General features: G+C 44.6%; 1 protein-coding gene across 5 annotated transcripts in view; it reads right to left on the bottom strand.

The window, feature by feature from the left end:
• The window catches only part of TMEM131L (transmembrane 131 like), a 172,504-nt gene extending 159,587 nt beyond the window's left edge, over window positions 1-12,917 (bottom strand). For 4 of the 5 annotated variants that reach the window (XM_033215517.1, XM_033215518.1, XM_033215519.1 and 1 more), the window contains exons 1-3: window positions 12,712-12,917; window positions 11,961-12,031; window positions 5,034-5,077 (exon numbers count right to left, since the gene is read on the bottom strand). In XM_033215517.1, coding sequence (XP_033071408.1) covers window positions 5,034-5,077; window positions 11,961-12,031; window positions 12,712-12,835 — 239 coding nt within the window. In that variant the 5' untranslated portion in view covers window positions 12,836-12,917. Of the gene's footprint in view, window positions 1-5,033; window positions 5,078-11,960; window positions 12,032-12,125; window positions 12,499-12,711 lie in introns of those variants that run through there. The other variant, XM_033215522.1, reaches the window with a different exon arrangement.
• Between the last annotated feature and the right edge of the window lie 6,111 nt (window positions 12,918-19,028).

The raw sequence follows: 19,028 nt of genomic DNA, 5'->3' as shown, positions 1-19,028 counted from the left end.
CATTAACATTAGAGTTAAATGGGTGAGGGGTATACAGGATATCTCTGTACTATCTTTGTAATTTTTCTATAAACTTAAATCTACTCTGAAGCAAAAGTTTTCAAAGTAGCAAGAAATTAGATGGGTTTCGGGGAAGTTACAAAATTAAGAAGGTAGAAGGTAAATGAATAGTAAGTACATAGCTGACTAATTTACCAATCACAGAACATTACACTTACAGAGCTAATTCTTGGAGACAGCTCCAGAATCTGCATTTTCAAAAAATTGACACAAAGGTTTTTAAAAGCAGCATCCCACCCACATCATCATCATTTCTATACACATGAGGAACAGACCTCAACCCAAAAAAAGCCAAAAGAAACAAAGAGGCTTGCAAGTTTTTAAAAAGTAGAAGTAAAAGAGCAAAATACTGGAATATTTAATATCAGGAAGATAAAACATCTAAATCAAGGTTGATCAGACTGTGAACTATGATGTATTGAGTTTTAAAATGAATCCAGGAAGGGATAGGAGATTGGAGGCTGATGGCTAAAGGGTAAGGCACTTCTTTTGAGAAGACAAAATGTTCTTCTAAAATTGATTGTAGTAATGGTTATACAACTCTGAATATGCTGCAAACCCACTGTGCACTTTTTTTTTTTTTTTTTTTGAGGCAGAGTCTCGCTCTGTCGCCCGGACTGGAGTGCAGTGGCCAGATCTCAGCTCACTGCAAGCTCCGCCTCCCGGGTTTACGCCATTCTCCTGCCTCAGCCTCCCAAGTAGCTGGGACTACAGGCGCCCGCCACCTCGCCCGGCTCGTTTTTGTATTTTTAGTAGAGATGGGGTTTCACCGTGTTAGCCAGGATGGTCTCGATCTCCTGACCTCGTGATCCGCCCATCTCGGCCTCCCAAAGTGCTGGGATTACAGGCTTGAGCCACTGCGCCCGGCCCCCACTGTGCACTTTAAATGGGTGAATTATATGCTATGTGAACAACATCTCAATCAAGCTGTTACCAAAAAACAAATAAAGCCAGTAGGTGATAAAACAAAATGCAATAGAAAATAGAATACATTGCAGGCAACAAGAGTATTATTTTCTGAAACTTTAATTCATTTTTATAAATAAATAAGCACATAGATTATACACATGTATATATTCATACATCCATATATATGCTTGCAAGTATACAGGCATGATGTAAAATTTATTTTTTTATATGTCATCGTCAAAAAGGACACTATCTCCCTCATTCCCACATCTTTCATTCTGATAATCTGATGCTGTGTGAAAAGACCAATAAGGATAAAATCTACGAATACCCTAAAGTTTGATTTTTGAAAAAACTGGCAAAAAGGAAGAAACTAGTTCTAAGTATTAAGAATGGAGAGAACTGCATCTACAAAAGAAAACAAATACAAAGGCACTTGCAACACAGCTCTCTATGGGCTGCACACACCCACACCTGAGTCTGCAGCCCTGGCCTCCAAGCTCCAGAGAGATATCAACTCTCTACCCACCATCTCCCTGTAGATGTGTCTTATCAAGTCTGAGATTCCTAGGAGGCAGCCGAACACAGTTTCTGATTCCTTCCCCCACTAAATCCTTTCCCGGCACAGTCATCACCATCTCTCCAGACATTTAAGCCAAAATCCAGATGCTCTCTCTCCGTGATTTCTCTTTCCCTCACACTCCACAACAAATTTAACAAGTAAAGGATCTGTCCCACCTCAAGAATACATTCAAAATGTTCCATTTCCCTCCATCCACTACCAACTCCCTACCCTGATATCAACATCCTCAACTTTTCTTGCTCCCATACACCCAAAAAGAATGTTTAAGTTGTGTCGCATTTACAATTGTGAGCGTTTACCAGCTGTAAAAATGTAATCTCTGCTACACTGTACATACTGGTATTTTTAATAAAACTTACAATCCCTTTTAAAAATATATTCAATGGAATCTAAATACCACTGAAATGATATCTACCATTATCCATTTTTTTAAATACAAATATAAACTTCATGGCTGGATATTTTATATTGTTCCTTTTCCTCCATGAAATCATTTCTATTCCACGTCACCCAAGGAATTTTAACTGAATATGAATTTATGTTCAAAGCCTTCTGCTATAAGACTATAAATATAAATTGAAATTTCAGGTTTTTAAAAAATTTTTCCTATGACCATAAGGTCTAAATATTAATTTTTTTTCTTCTGAATTAAGTTATCAATACAGGCCAGGCGTGGTGGCTCACGCCTGTAATACCAGCACTCTGAGAGGCTGACGCCAGTGTATAACCTGAGGTTAGGAGTTCAAGACCAGCCTGGCCAACATGGTGAAACCTCATCTCTACTAAAAATACAAAAATTAGCCAGGCATGATGGTATGCATCTGCAATCCCAGCTACTCAGGAAGCTGAGGCAGGAGAATCACTTGAACCCAGGAGGGGGAGGTTGAAGTGAGCTGAGATCACACCACTGCACTCCAGCCTGGGTGACAGAGTGAGACTCTGTTTCAAAAAAAAAAAAAAAAAGGCCGGGCGCGGTGGCTCAAGCCTGTAATCCCAGCACTTTGGGAGGCCGAGACGGGCGGATCACAAGGTCAGGAGCTCGAGACCATCCTGGCTAATACGGTGAAACCCTGTCTCTACTTAAAAATACAAAAAACTAGCCGGGCGACGAGGCGGGCGCCTGTAGTCCCAGCTACTTGGGAGGCTGAGGCAGGAGAATGGCGTAAACCCGGGAGGCGGAGCTTGCAGTGAGCTGAGATCCGGCCACTGCACTCCAGCCTGGGTGGCAGAGTGAGACTCCGTCTAAAAAAAAAAAAAAAAAAAAAAGTTATCAATACAATTTGTATTAGTACAGTCGGATCCCTGAGGGATTGGTTCCAGGACGTCTCAAGAACGTCAAATTCTGAAGATGCTCCAGTCCCTGATATAAAATGGTATACAGTATTTGCACATAATCTATGCACATCCTCCTCTATACTTGAAGTCACCTCTAGATTACTAGTAATACCTATTCTCTTAAAAACGGAATTCACAGGGCCAGGTATACCTAATACAATGTGAATACTATGTAAATAGTTTTTATACTGTATTAAGGACTAATGACAAGAAAAAGTCTGTACATATTCAGTACAGATACATTTTTTTTTTCCTGAGTATTTTCGATCCAGTTTGTTGAATCCACAAATGCAGAAGTCACAGATACAGAGGGCCGAATGCATACAACTGATCAAACCAACAAGTTCTACAAATTTTGATAGGTAATTAAACATAGAAAGTAAAATCTTATTGAAAATGCATCCTTTAATGAGATGAACAGAGCTGTTTTCCCCCCCAGCTGCTTCATGTGAACATTACTTACTACTAGAATGAGACAGTTTTTTATAAACTTAATCTTTTTTAATCTCTTTTTTTAATGTAAGTACTGAAAAAGCTTGTTGACGTAAACAGACGTGTATGGAAATAGCTTTATTACAGCACTGTCCCCACATTCTCTAAACTACCTCAGTGTCTCATCTAAAAATCACATAGTAAGCCATCATTAAAAGTAACCTGAATGATCTATCAAGTTGTCACATTCACTGGGTCCTCCTTCAGTTTTACTAAAAGCAACGATCTGAAAACCACCAAAGTTACTAAAGAATTTGTCATCTAATCAGAGTGGATCACTTTTTCCTAACAAACACCAATATTTCAAATTGTCTCTTTGCCCAAGATGAAGCCAACAGCAGGATTGGGGCTGGGTGAAAGATACAGCTTTCTTTTGTAAAGTGGAGAAATGAGATTGTGAAAGCAGAGGTGGAAAATGGTAACTTACAACTCAGACAGATTAGCTTTAGGAGGTACATAGACCCTGGGGATCTGGAAGCCTATTCCTTGCAAGTTATCCTCCTACTTACACACCACTTAAGAGTGTCTTCATGTACCTCCAAAGGACCCAATTTGACAAGTGACCCAAGACTGCCCCATGGTATTCTCTTAAAAATGGAATTCACAGGGCCCAGTGCAGTAGCTCATGCCTGTAATCCCAGCACTATGGGAGGCCAAGGCGGGCAGATCACTTGAGGTCAGAAGTTTGAGACCAGCCTGGCTAGCATGGAAAAACCCTGTCTCTACTAAAAATACAAAAATTAGCCAGGCATGGTGGCACGTGCCTGTAATCCCAGCTACTTGGGAGGCTGAGGTAGGAGAATTGCTTGAACCCAGGAGGCAGAGGTTGCAGTGAACTGAGATTATACCACTGTATTCCAGCCTGAGGGTCAGAGTGAGACTGTCTCAAAAAAAAAAAAAAAAAAGCAATTCATGTTTTTTGATTTGCTAGTCCCCTGCTTAAATTCTTTAACATTCATACCACACTTAAAAATAAAACCCAAATTCCTTACTGTGACTTCTAAAGGCCTACACACCTTATCTCACCATCCTACAGACCACACTGGACTTCCCCAAGTTCCTGGATCGCTGGCAGGGATTCCAGCCTCAGGGCCTTTGCACTTTCATTCCCTCTGACCAAAGGACTGTTCCCACTGCTGTGTGGCTGCTCCTATTTCCTCTAGACTTCAGCTGGAATGTCACCTCCTAAAAGGAGCCTCATCTGACCACCCCATCCACCTCATCATTCTCTACCACAGGAAACTAATTATTGATAGCTCTTGTCATAAGCATAATCATTTTACCTACAGTAAAGTCCTACTTGCCCACTACACGAAACAGAGGTCTTGTCTGTGTTTCATGTTCACCACCCAGCATGGTGCCTGGCACTCAATAGATGTTTATAAACCAGAGGGAGGGCACAAGCACATCATGGAAATAGTGAAATTGGTGAGTGGCGAAGGAGGGGCTACTTCTAAAGCTTTCTAAACACCCTATTTTAAAACAAATTCATATTAATTTATTAGAGGGTATAGGTAAGACAAATGCCAAAGAGAAAGGTGTATTACAGGTAATACTAAACACATAAACACAGACATAAACTGAGACTTCAGAGAGCACCCAAAGTAGGCAGGGACACTCAGCATGCAGGTTTCCACCCCCATTTTTTCCTTACCTCTGTTCTTGAGAAGGCTCCTCCAGACCCTCTTCAGAATCAGCCTGTTGAAAAAGAACATGTGTTAACCATTGCTTCTTTCTTTCTTTCTTTCTTTCTTTTTTTTTTTTTTGAGACAGAGTCTCTCTCTGTCGCCCAGGCTGGAATACAATGGCGAGGTCTCGGCTCACTGCAACCTCCGCCTCCCGGGTTCAAGCAAGTCTCCTGCCTCAGCCTCCGGAGTGGCTGGGACTATAGGCACACGCCACCACACCTGCCTAATTTTTGTATTTTTAGTAGAGACAGGGTTTCACTATGTTGGCCAGGCTGGTCTCGAACTCCTGACTTTGTGATCCACTTGCCTCAGCCTCCTGAAGTGCTGGGATTACAGGCATGAGCCACTGCGCCCGGCCACCCCTGGGCAAATCTTATAGTCATCTTGCACTGCTCTCCTCCCTTCACCTCCTACCAGAAAGACCTACCCACTCACAGGAAACCCAGTTCCTACCTGTCATTTCTTCCAACACAACAGCCCACACCATCAGTAGCCCAGCTGCATTAGAAAGACAAATGCAGCTTTCTCCTCTGCCTGCAGACTGCTGCCTGCACCATCCTGTGCACCAGCGCACTCTGTGCAGCACAGACCAGTCTCCTCATATCACTCACTCTTTATCACCCTTATCACACAGCAAGGACCCAGCACTCCATGTCATCACGTCAGTCCCTGCTCAAGAACCTACGATGGCTCCCTCCAGCTGGTCAGATGCACACCAAGCTCTTCAACAGCATGCAGCACTGTCCCACACAGGCCCTCACACACCCAGCCCTACCCCTACAACCACACTGCAGCAGGCACCCTGGGCTCCAATTTAAAATGTCTGAGGGAAAAGGATGAACTTCACTGTCTACCAGGCGAGGCTCTGGGCTAGGCCCCAGGCACACACTTGCTGCTGCGGATCTCTAGGCCCTCCCTCGTCCCTAAGCCTTAGCTGACCTCTCCAAAGCGGGGTGCCTCTTCTCTCAGTTCCTATATTTCAGCACTTGACTGTGGTCCCAGGGTATTACCAGTCTGATCTTGCCAACCACAAAGGGCAGGGTCAAAAGCATGTAATTCCCCCACTGCCTCCTGGGAAGTGCCTCAGGGCCTTTGCACTGGCTGTTCTCTCTCACCACTTTCAAAGATTGGCTCAAATACTGCCCTTTCAGAGTGGTACACTTTGACCTCTTAAAACCGCAACTCACATCACCACCCCACATTGCCACCACATAACATGTATGACCTTCGAACTGACTAAATTACTTAAAATTTATTCTCTGTCTTGTTTACTGTCTATCTCTATGCTTCCATTTAGACTGCAAGCATCACAAGGGCAGGTGTTTTTTCTTTTTTGTCTACGGTAACATCCCTGACACGCACTGCTTGGCCTGCAGTACGTGCCCAATAAACATCTGCAGAGCTGAGTACGAGCCAGCTGTTTCTTAACTGCATGTGGATATGACTATTATGGGAACTTCACTTAGCAACTTTTTCTGAATCAAAATAGAATGTGACATGCTTTCCCTCAGACACAGAAACTTTACCACCATAATAGTGTTTTTCTGGTCAAACGGTACTGAAACTCACACAACATACATAATGGCTAAAACCTTGAGCTCTGTAGTTAAACACTTACTGGTTTAACATCCCAGCATTGTCACTTTCTTATTACCTTGAGCCAAGTAATTTCACTGCTCTGTGCCTCAATTTCCTCATCTGTAAACTTCATAGTCTTTAGTGTGTTCATGAGTTAATACTCATAAAGAATTTAAATGATGCCAGCAGTGCCCAACCCATGTTATTATTTTTTCATGTTGATAGAAGTTGATTAAACCAAAAATAAATCTCTATGACAAAAAGATTACCAAATACTGGTCAATGAGTCACTGGAGCAAGATGCTGTTACAGAACACAGTACCTGGGATAACAAAAACTCAGAATCTCAATGTATCATTTCCTGTTTCACTTTCTACCAATTTCCATTATCTACACCCTCTGACTTAAGATGCAGGAAAATCAACTTGATAATTTTAAAGGCAGATTCTTTCTTATTCATCAGTGTATCTCTGGGGACCTAATGGGCCCGCCCCAAAGGTCCATCTTTGTTAAATGAACAAATAAGGGCAGTGGAGCACTGAGCCTGCCCAGCACTGCCCAGCACCAACATGATTCTGTATTAGGTAACGGCTGCTCCTACTCAGCACCTGTCCCTGGTTCCCAAACCTGCTAACCATGGAGCACCAGGAGTGAGGCTTCTCTTCTCAAAGAAGTCTCAATGGATTGAAAGAACAGATTCTAGACTGCTCTTCTTGCAGCTAGAGCTGATTTTTTAAAATGTGATTGTCAAACAATACTATGAAATCAGCATTTAAGGCATTTCACCTGTTACCAGCAGACTTAGCCAACCTCATAAATAGGGGAACTAGGCAAGACACTGACAACTGCCTCTCCTCCACCAGGATGACTTCGTGGGCAGTACTAAATGTCTACTGTATGCAGGACACTGTGGCCGCAGCAGGGCACCAACCCTTAGCAGCCCAGACCCTCAAAGGAGAACTCAGTTAAGGCAACAAGGCATGCACAAGATAAAGGAGAAAAACAAAGACACGGGTCGGGCGCGGTGAGTCACGCCTGTAATCCCAGCCCTCTGGGAGGCTGAGGCAGGCAGATCACAAGGTCAGGAGTTCAAGATCAGCCTGACCAACATGGTGAAACCCAGTCTCTACTAAAAATACAAAAATTAGCCGGGCGTGGTGGTGCATGCCTGTAATCCCAGCTACTCAGGAGGCTCAGACAGGAGAATCACTAGAACCCGGGAGGCGGAGGTTGCAGTGAGCCGAGATTGTGCCATTGCACTCCAGCCTGGGCGACAAGGGCAACACTCGGTCTCAAAAGAAAAAAGAAAACAAACAAACAAAAAAACAAAGACACTACAGAAAACTCAAAGAGGGAGAAACGATGACAGTGCCACTGCAGGACAGGAGTCCGGAAGGACAGGCCCTGAATGAACAACGGGGGTGTTGCATTCATTAATTCAACAGATACGTGTTGGACATGCTTGGCCAAGGGTCGGGCTGGAGTGGGCGTCCCAGAGGACTGACACAGAAGGCCCTGCAGGGCAGAGCAGGTCAGGTGGACATCACCCATGCGTGGATCACAAGGAATCGCAGTTTCTGACTTTGAAGGCAAAGTAAAAAGGTACATGACGCGGTATCCTGCATCCACCCAATGACTTCTTGAAAATAAGCTAATGAAACACTGTTTGGTTTCCACACCATCACCACTTCACATTCAGTGTGCTGAAGTACAGTCAGGGCGGAGGCAAATTTCTGTAAATGTAAGAATAAAATCACATATATTTTTCCTCCTTCCTCTCATGATCACCGTGGATATACAGTTTGTATCTTCCTACACCAAATGATTGTATAACATGAGAGTATATAACAAAAAGATAAGATTAATACAACTTTACAATCACAGAGCACACAATAGGGCTGAGTTATCAATACTATTCAGACCTTTCAAAACAAGAAAGCTGTTCACGCCCTCCAATGACCAAGTCTACCAGTCAGCTCAGGGACCACTAAAATAACAGGTAACCTACACGTAGGTGCTCACTAAGTTCCAGGCACTTAATCTTCTCAAAGTCTTCTGAAACCAGCACCATCATTCCCCAGACTTTGCAGAAAAGAAAACAGGATAAACAGGTGAATTTATGGAGCTAAAAAGGGATAGGGCTGAGATTCAAACCCGGGAGACCTAGCCAGAGGTTCTGACAGTTTACAACAATTTAGTTGTCGTATTTGGTTTTACTAATGATAAGTTAGTAAGTTCTTGATCACTTAGAGACCCGTCATTTAAAAAAAAAAAAAACAAAAGACCTAATCAACAGGAGACATGTCCAAAATAAATAACTATACGAACAGTGTTGGCAAATATGTTAGTGTGTTTTCTTTGTTTGTTTGTTTTTTGAGACGGAGTTTCGCTCTTGTTGTCCAGGCTGGAGTGTAATGGCATTCACTGTAATCTCCGCCTCCCAGGTTCAAGGGATTCTCCTGCCTCAGCCTCCTGAGTAGCTGGGATTACAGGCATGCACCACCGTGCCCAGCTAATTTTGCATTTTTAGTAGAGACGGGGTTTCTCCACGTTGGTCAGGCTGGTCTCAAACTCCTGACCTCAGGTGATCCACCCCTCTCAGCCTTCCAACGTGCTGAGATTACAGGCATGAGCTACCAGATGGCCAGTATTTTATTTAATGCCACATCCTCTAAAGTTCGTATCGCATCTACTACTGACAAATCTTAGCCTCTGAAGCCATCTTTCAGTCTTCCTGCATGAAAGAAACCCAATGTACTGGTTAATTAAGCAGAAAACCCTCAAATTTAAATAACACCTATAAATATTCTTTTCAACAGACTCCATTTGACACATATGAGGGAATTTTTGCTGAAAAAATTTAAAATACTTTGAAAATAATTCATTTAAAATAACTTTCTTCAAAACTCTCTGCAGCTTATGAGATACATATATATATACACACACACGTGTGGGGGGGGTGTGTGTGTGTGTGTGTATCTCCCTTACCTTGGCCCAGGTATAAGCAGGGCAAGATAGCTTCTGAAAGGTATACATAGAGACAGGGATGAAGTATTTAGAAAATTATTTTGAATACCAGTTTCACTTTCATTATAGCTTTGATTAAAACAGCTTAGCTATAAATCCCTCTATAGTGAATATCCCAGTTTCTGAATTCTGACATCTATTATCAAAACAAATTGTATTATACATATAAACAAACCAGAAATTAAGAACTGTATAAAATAGGTCAGGCATGGTGGCTCACGCCTGTAATCCCAGCACTTTGGGAGGTCGAGGCAGGCGGATCACGAGGTCAGGAGATCAAGATCATCCTGGCTAACACGGTGAAACCCTACCTCTATAAAAATAAAAAAACTAGCCAGGCGTGGTGGTGGGCGCCCGTAGTCCCAGCTACTCAGGAGGCTGAGGCAGGAGAATGGCATGAACCAGGGAGGCAGAGCTTTCAGTGAGCTGACATCACGCCACTGCACTCCAGTCTAGGCAACAAAGGGAGTTTCCGTCTCAAAAAAAAAAAAAAAGGAATTGTATAAAATAACTTTTGAGCCTATAAATAATCATATCATAAGTCTTGACATTTCCATCTCTGAGCACACCTACTAAATCGTCAACTAACGCTCTAACAAATGAGAGTCTATAATACTAGACTCAATCATCTATAATTTACTTTCCTTTTAGTCTGGGTTGGCTTCCAACACTAGGAAGTAAGAGGCAGAAACTACAATTGAGCAAAAATGCGAATACATATACATAGATATACACCAGTGCTTCTCAACCAGGGCAATTTTGCTCCCCAGGGACATCTAGCAATATCTGGAAACATTTTTAGTTGTCAAAATCAAGAGGGGGTGGGGGAGAGGGGGAAGCAGCAGTGAGTGCCACTGGCATCTAATGGGCAGAAGCAAGGGATGCTAACTGCTCAGCATCTCACAGTGCACAGGACAGCCCCCACAACAAAGAACTCTCTAGCCCAAAATGTTACCAGTGCCACTGTTGAACAACTCTGATATACACAAACATAATTAGTTTTTAAATAAATACATCCAGTTAAATGTGGTTCTCGCAGTAGGAATACGATGGATTTCTACTGTTATTTTTATCTTTCTGTATCTTCCAAACCTTCAAAAACACATATGTATATTATTTAAAATCAGGGGAAAAAATCCATTTGAGAATAAATTTTTAGGAGAAGGAGAAACTATCTGCTCCTCATCCTGATGGGGCCTTTTCTCAAAAGACCTGTCTCATTCAGGCTGCTGGTCTTCAAGGAGGATTCAGGAAAATTCTCCTCTAAAATGACCTCTCTGCCTTGAAGAGCCATGATCAAAATGAGTATTCCAAATATCTCAAAACCAGCACTCTGAATGTTTCACATAGGAGGTCTCGAGAAAACTGAAATGTAAAACTGGACAGCCTCTCCAGTAAAGTTATAGCTAGACATCCTGTTTCTCTAAACAGCCGCAAGACACAACACAGAATTAAGTGCTGCCACCAACGTGGGAAGTAATGAACATCTTAAAAAGTACTGCACACAAGCTGAATATTCCCTTATAATTCAAGCCACCACTCCCACCCAAAAAAATGCATTTTGGATCACTACTGTTACTGGTGAAGGGCAGTCAACAATATTATATTTAAATGTGCACACTTCACAGTCAATGGGAATTTCTTGTAAAAGTTAGACAAAAGCTTTGCAGTACTGCATCTGTTGCAGCAATAAACCTCTATGATGCTACAGATTCCCAATAAAATGTAATTATTTTTCTACATGCAATCATCGTATCATCATACAGAGAAAAAAACCTGAAATTCAAGTTCTTAAGTGGGTGTATTTTAACGGGAATTGAGGGCACTTGGAGAAAATCCAAGATGACAATCCTTTAAAGTCACATCTTCATCCCAAAGCTACTTAACGCTAATGGCAAATACCACTCTAACATTCATGAAATCAATACTCCTGTTGTCCTCAATCTCTTAGCCACTTGCCATCCACACAGCACCAGCTCACTTAGGGAACAGTGTGCACCCAGGACACCCACGGCCGAGCAGACCAATGGCCGCGTCCCTGCTGAGGTGGCCTGGGTTCCCACCTTCTGAACTTGGGGCCGGCCTGACTCACGCCCTGTCACATGGCGTGGGAGGAGCTGGAAAGGCCACCGTTGCCAGGTGTTCAGGCTCGGCCCCTAACGTTTATTTGCCTTGCAAAGTGGCCCGAGCGCCTGTGCCTCTTGGACAGGGGTTGCGGAGGACCGGTGGCCTCCCCGCCTCTCCTCCCTCGCACACCCACAGCCGCCCTGTCACCTGGTCGTCCTCACCTGAGTAGGCACCAGGAGTTCCCCTTCTTCTGCCTGCCACAGCTCCACCACGTTCGGCAAGGGCTCAATAGCTGCAGGAACACCAAAAAATACACCACGTTTTTAATGCACGCTAAAGAAACGCTTCCTGTTTCCCCTACCGTCCCTCCGTGCCACCCGCCTCACCAAAACACGTCTCTTTTTCCTCCTAGGAACAGAGGCCATCTGAGGGGCGAGCCAAGGATAAAAACACAATGGGCGGGGTGTGAGCCAGTGGCCCCTCGGACGCGAAGGCGACGCGTGCAGGCTCGGGGTGCTCGTGCTGGAGGGGGACGAAGTGGGATTGCAGACACCCCACGGGGCACTCCGGGCTTCGCAGCCCGAGCATCTGGAGTATGGACCCTGGGCGGCCAGGCTCGGGGAAACAAAGCTGCAGGAAGCCCGGCCGCAGCGGGGCACCCGCGCGCGCCACACAAAGCGGGGGCTGCGCCCCGGGCGCAGGGGCCCGCGCACAAAGGCTCCAGGGCGCGAGCGGCTAGCGGTCCCCAAGCCCCGCGATTGCCCCGCTCTCCAGCTGTACGGGGCAGAGGGGCGCGGGAGGAGACGCTGTGGTCAGAAAATGTTATCAGCGGAGAATGGCAACAGCTTTCCTTCCTTCTCCTACCCCTTTCCCTTTCCTCCCCTCGCCCTCTTATAGATTTCAGCAGTTCCCTAAAAGAAAGAGCGGGGGCGGGGTGGAGAGGCACAGCGAGCCCAGCGGCGCAAGGCTGACCTTGTCCCTGAGCCCCTCCCGGACGACAGCAGGGCAGCAGGACCTGGAAGACGCCCAGCAGGAGGTTCACGGCCGCGGCGGTGCGGCAGTAGCAGCCGGGCTGCGGGCGTCGGAGCCCCGCCATGCTGGTGCTCGCGCTCCTCTCTGGTGCTCGCCGCACTCGCCACTAGCTCGCTGGCGCCCCAGCTGCCTCGCCCCGGGCCCGCCCCCGTGCCGCCCCGCCCCGCCCCGTGCCGTCCCCGCCGCCGCCGCAGCTGCTGCAGCTCCAGCCGCGGGCGCGCCGCTTGGTCTGAGCGCGTGTGCGCCGCAGATAGGGAGGGACGGAACGCGGCGGGGTGCAGGGGAAAGTGGACAATGCGAACGCGGCGGCCGCGGGTGCCCCGCCCCGACGCGGAGCACATGGCCGCGGGCCCGCCCCGCAGCGCGCATTCTGCGAGGCCCGGGCGCTTTCCTCGGCTCGGACGGTGTCGCTTAAAGCTGTCCGCGGGAACTAGCGGCCCACTTTTGCCAAGTGCATTTTCATGAACTTTTGGGTGGTTGCCGCTTTGTTGAGGCGCTCGAACCACGGTCGAGAGATTACCCCCAAGGGAAGAGGTGGCGGTGGAGGTGGGAACGAGGAGTCATCAAGCGAGAGGCCTTGGACACAGGATATTAGTGGAAATAATGCAGTGGTTGTCAGGAAACGCGAGTGCAGCCACATGGCCACTGCCAGTTATGCAGCGAGGATATCCGGTGGCTGCAAAGTCTGTAATTTAGAATAAAAAGAGCTCTCCCAAAACCCGAGAGGCTGACCTCAGCGCCGCGTGGCGGTAGTGCGCCCGGCACCCTCTGTGGACACTGTCCAGGTCCTGACAGGTGGGGAAGACTCTTCCTAGGGGATTTATAGCTTCGAAGACCCTGCAAATATTCCCTTTTGAAATCATATTGCAAAATTCAGCCAGCCTCTCCTGAAATATGGTTGGGGTCGAGGATGTGGCCAGTTGCCTGTTTCTAACATTAGTAGGATAATGGAAGTAATACGTGGAAATGTATTTCCTAGTTCCAGGTTTCGATGCCTATAACTAACAAATCCAAAATCTGGCATCTCTTTAAGTTAACATCCTGCCTTTACCAACGAAGTCACAAACAAGGGCTTATTCAGAAATCAATTTGCATAACCTAGAAGTATGGGCAATCTTATGATTTTTTAAAGTTAACTTACTGCTTCCACTGTAGCTTGTATGAAATTCAGAGAATATGAACAACATAGTATGAAGAGGGGAAGTGATGGGACACACCTGTTTACATTGATCCTCTGTTTAATCGCTCCTGGTGCTTTACAGGCCAGACTATAGACAGCCAGTGCTTGCATAGCAGACACAATCCTGAGAAGGACAAAATGAAGTCTAGATCCTCTCTCCTAAAGACATAATACAATACTGTGAACACAGTCTCACACTGTCTGCATTTAACTCCAAACAAGGCTAAATAGTCTAATTGCTTGGCCAGACTTAACATTTAAGTAGATTAGCATAAACATAAGTTGTTGATGTGAAAAAAAAGGGAGGGGGCACTTTGCATTTTCCAACTTGAATACCTCCAGTAGTCTCTGTTCCATACTTTTTTCTGTATTCCTTGACATCTTCCTTTATTTAGCAAGGATCTCCAGTGCCATCTCAATGTGCCCTTTTTTTCTCTTCACTTCTCCAAGTTTATATTTGCCCCTTGGATTCTGAAGGTCCCCCACGGAGTTAAAGAGAACTCCAGTGACAGGAATATTTGCACAGCCCACTTAAGCAGTAACTGCACCTTCGAAGTTTATTTCTAAATGGAAGTATTCTCATGGGCCTATTTATTTACAGAATGTAATTTTAAGTCCTCGTATGACTATAATACATGTAAAGGAAAGCAAGCAAACATTGACAGCCTAACTGGTTTTATTAAACAGATTTAAAGTTGTGATACAAAAGTTTTTTGCTAACATTTAAATTACTTTACTCTTTTACTAATAAAGTCTTTCCCACACTAACGAGTATCACAGCATCAATGGAAATGACTTAAAAGATAGAGTAACATTGAGGTGGATCATATGTAAATACTGCTGTAGCTTTTTCTGAAACTTTGTAAGGTCAGCTTAATTTTTCAAGTTGTAGTCTTGTGGACTTTACAAAATGGGTAATGCTATTTGACTGTTGTTCACAGAGCCAGAAGCATGTATCTGCAGTGCCATGGGGTTGGAGAGGGATACAGGATTACACAGCTGTCTTCTTAGATAAATCTGACCTACTTAGCCTCCTCTGGAGTTATTTTTCATGCTGACTCATGGACAACAGGAAAGTTATGGCCCATTAAGCAGCATCCATGTTTTGGAGTAACCTTGTTCTTCAAAGAAGACTCCTGTGTCATTTGTGCTATATTTCCATTATTCCCCTTGTCAATTCTAGATATTGTCACAGAATATTAGAGCTGGAAATTTTTTAGAAATCATTTAATAGCCCAACTGTCTCATTTTTACAGAAGAAACCAAGGCCCACAGAGAATTTTAAAATCCAAGTTATAGAGCTCCTTTTAAAATTTTTATTTATAAATTTTTCTGAGACAAGGGTAGTGATGAAAAAGGCTAGGTATGGGAAATACCTCGATCTAAAAACTAATAATAATTTTCTTTAAAAAGCAAAGGAGTCATATTTAATTCATCTTTCCTTTACACCCTTTAAATCTATGAATTAGTCCTATGGTGCCCTCCTCCATACTATTTCCCATACCTAGCCTTTTTCTTCATTACTACCCTGATCTCACTCTCACCCAGGCTGAAAGGCAGTAGCCCAATCTTGGCTCACAGCAACTTCTGCTTCCTTGGCTCAAGCAATACTCCCGCCTCAGCCTCCCAAGCAGCTGGGACCACAGGTGCAGGCCACCACACCTGGCTGATTTTTGTATTTTTGTAGAGACAGGGTTTCATCATGTTGCCCAGGCTGGTCTTGAACTCCTGGGCTCAAACAATATACCCACCTTGGCCCCCCAAAGTGCTGGAATTACAAGTGCAAGCCACCCTGTCCAGCCAGAGATGCTTTTAGTGGCAGAGTAATGGAGAAGTATATATGAAATAATGTTAACTGAAAAAAAAATTAATGTAAACACAAATTGAATCAATATGAAAATTATAGGCCAGGCAAGGTGGCTCACGCCTGTAATTCCAATATTTTGGGAGGCCAAGGTAGGAGGATCGCTTGAACCCACGAGTTCAAGACCAGCCTGGGCAACATAGTGAGACTTTGTCTCTATAAATTTGTTTGTTTGTTTGAGATGGAGTCTCACTCTGTCACCCAGGTTGGAGTGCAGTGTCGCAAGCTCAGCTCACTGCAACCTCTGCTTCCCGGGTTCGAGCATTTCTCCTGCCTCAGCCTCCTGAGTAGCTGGAATTACAGGTGTCCGCCATCACGCCTGGCATATATATATATATTTTTTTTTTGTATTTTTAGTAGAGATGAGGTTTCACCGTGTTGGTCGGGCCGGTCTTTTTTTTTTTTTTTTTTTGAGACGGAGTCTTGCTCTGTCGCCCGGGCTGGAGTGCAGTGGCCGGATATCAGCTCACTGCAAGCTCCGCCTCCCGGGTTTACGCCATTCTCCTGCCTCAGCCTCCCAAGTAGCTGGGACTACAGGCGCCAGCCACCTCGCCCGGCTAGCTTTTTGTATTTTTTAGTAGAGACGGGGTTTCACCGTGTTAGCCAGGATGGTCTCAAACTCCTGACCTCGTGATCCGCCCCTCTCGGCCTCCCAAAGTGCTGGGATTACAGGCTTGAGCCACCGCGCCCGGCCTAGTCGGGCCGGTCTTGTACTCCTGATCTCGTGATCCACCCGCCTCGGCCTCCCAAAGTGCTGAGATTACAGACATGAGCCACCATGCCTGACCCAAAATTTTTTTAAAGTTAGCCGAGCATGGTGGCACACATCTGTAGTCCCAGCTACTCAGGAGGCTGAGGTGGGAGGATTGCTTGAGCCCAGGAGTTCAGACTGCAGTGAGCCAAGATTGCACCACTGTACTCCAGCCTGGGTGACTGAGTGAGACCTTGTCTCCAAAAAAGAAGAAAACAAAAGAAAGGAAAACTATATACACATGACTGAAGTGTGGAAGAGGCATTAAGGTGATGTCTTTAGTGGAGTATATCAATATTAAGTTAGATTCATATAAGATAAAATGGTTTTTTTTTTTTTTTGAGACAGAGTCTCGCTCTGTCACCCAGGCTGGAGTGCAGTGGCCAGATCTCAGCTCACTGCAAGCTCCGCCTCCCGGGTTCACGCCATTCTCCTGCCTCAGCCTCCCGAGTAGCTGGGACTACAGGCGCCGCCACCTCGCCCGGCTAGTTTTTTGTATTTTTAGTAGAGATGGGGTTTCACCGTGTTAGCCAGGATGGTCTCCATCTCCTGACCTCGTGATCCGCCCGTCTCGGCCTCCCAAAGTGCTGGGATTACAGACTTGAGCCACTGCGCCCGGCCGGTTTTGTTTTTTAAAAAGACCTATAAATGGCCAAATCTATACTGGTTTTTATTTATTTGTTTACTTATTTATTTTTCTTTTCTTTTTGAGATAGGATCTGGTCTTGAATTCCTAGGTTTAAGCAATCCTGCCTCGGCCTCCCAAAGTGATGGGATTACAGGTGTGAACCACTGCACCCAACCTCTAGAGGACCCTTTTTACTGTAACTTTATTCCAGCTCATCTTATAAAGCTTCAGTTAAATGCATTGGATAAGGATAAGGATTCTCTCCTTTCTCAAACTCTGTTGTGTTGAACAATTGACCTTTTCTGTTACGGGACTGTAATGTAATTTTGGGTGAGTAGCAGTAGTATTCACAGTTTATTATTCTCTATTTTTTTATTTTTTTTTACTTTTTTTATTTATTTTTTTTTTTTTGAGACGGAGTCTTGCTCTGTCGCCCGGGCTGGAGTGCAGTGGCCGGATCTCAGCTCACTGCAAGCTCCGCCTCCCGGGTTTACGCCATTCTCCCGCCTCAGCCTCCGGAGTAACTGGGACTACAGGCGCCCGCCACCTCGCCCGGCTAGTTTTTTTGTATTTTTAGTAGAGACGGGGTTTCACCGTGTTAGCCAGGATGGTCTCGATCTCCTGACCTCGTGATCCGCCCGTCTCGGCCTCCCAAAGTGCTGGGATTACAGGCTTGAGCCACCGCGCCCGGCCATTATTCTCTATTTTTAAAAGTACTCATAAAACTGTAAAATAAAAAGTTTTACTGTAATTTAAAAATAAATTGATTAAATTAGAACTTTAACTTTTCAAAAAAAGTTTGGAAGTTTGAAAAAAGTTTAAAGTTTGAGAATGAAAGACAAAAATTTATTTTAATTTTTATTTTATTATACTTTAAGTTCTAGGGTACATGTGCACAACATGCAGGTTTGTTACATATGCATATATGTGTCATGCTGGTGTGCTGCACCCATTAACTCATCATTTACATTAGGTATATCTCCTAATGCTATCCCTCCCCCCTCCCCCCACCCCACAACAGGCCCCGGTGTGTGATGTTCCCCACCCTGTGTCCAAGTGTTTTCATTGTTCAGTTCCCACCTATGAGTGAGAATATGCGGTGTTTGGTTTTCTGTCCTGTGATAGTTTGCTCAGAATGATGGTTTCCAGCTTCATCCATGTCCCTACAAAGGACACGAACTCATCCTTTTTTATGGCTGCATAGTATTCCATGGTGTATATGTGCCACATTTTCTTAATCCAGTCTATCATTGGTGGACGTTTGGGTTGGTTCCAAGTCTTTGCTATTGTGAATAGTGCCGCAATAAACATATGTGTGCATGTGTCTTTATAGCAGCATGATTTATAATCCTTTGGGCATATACCCAGTAATGGGATGACTGGGTCAAATGGTATTTCTAGTTCTAGATCCTTGAGGAATCGCCACACTGTTTTCCACAGTGGTTGAACTAGTTTACAGTCCCATCAACTGTGTAAAAGTGTTCCTATTTCTCCACATCCTCTCCAGCACCTGTTGTTTCCTGACTTTTTAATGATTGCCATTCTAACTGGTGTGAGATGGTATCTCATTGTGGTTTTGATTTGCATCTCTCTGATGGCCAGTGATGATGAGCATTTTTTCATGTGTCTGTTGGCTGCATAAATGTCTTCTTTTGAGAAGTGTCTGTTCATATCCTTCACCCACTTTTTGATGGGGTTGTTCGATGTTTTCTTATAAATTTGTTTAAGTTCTTTGTAGATTCTGGATATTAGCCCTTTGTCAGATGGGTAGATTGTAAAAATTTTCTCCCATTCTGTAGGTTGCCTGTTCACTCTGATGGTAGTTTCTTTTGCT

This window comes from Trachypithecus francoisi, unplaced genomic scaffold, assembly GCF_009764315.1.
Source record: "Trachypithecus francoisi isolate TF-2019V2 unplaced genomic scaffold, Tfra_2.0 Lachesis_group1, whole genome shotgun sequence".
Lineage (NCBI taxonomy): Eukaryota > Metazoa > Chordata > Mammalia > Primates > Cercopithecidae > Trachypithecus > Trachypithecus francoisi.
This window is presented reverse-complemented; position numbering and strand designations above follow the sequence as displayed.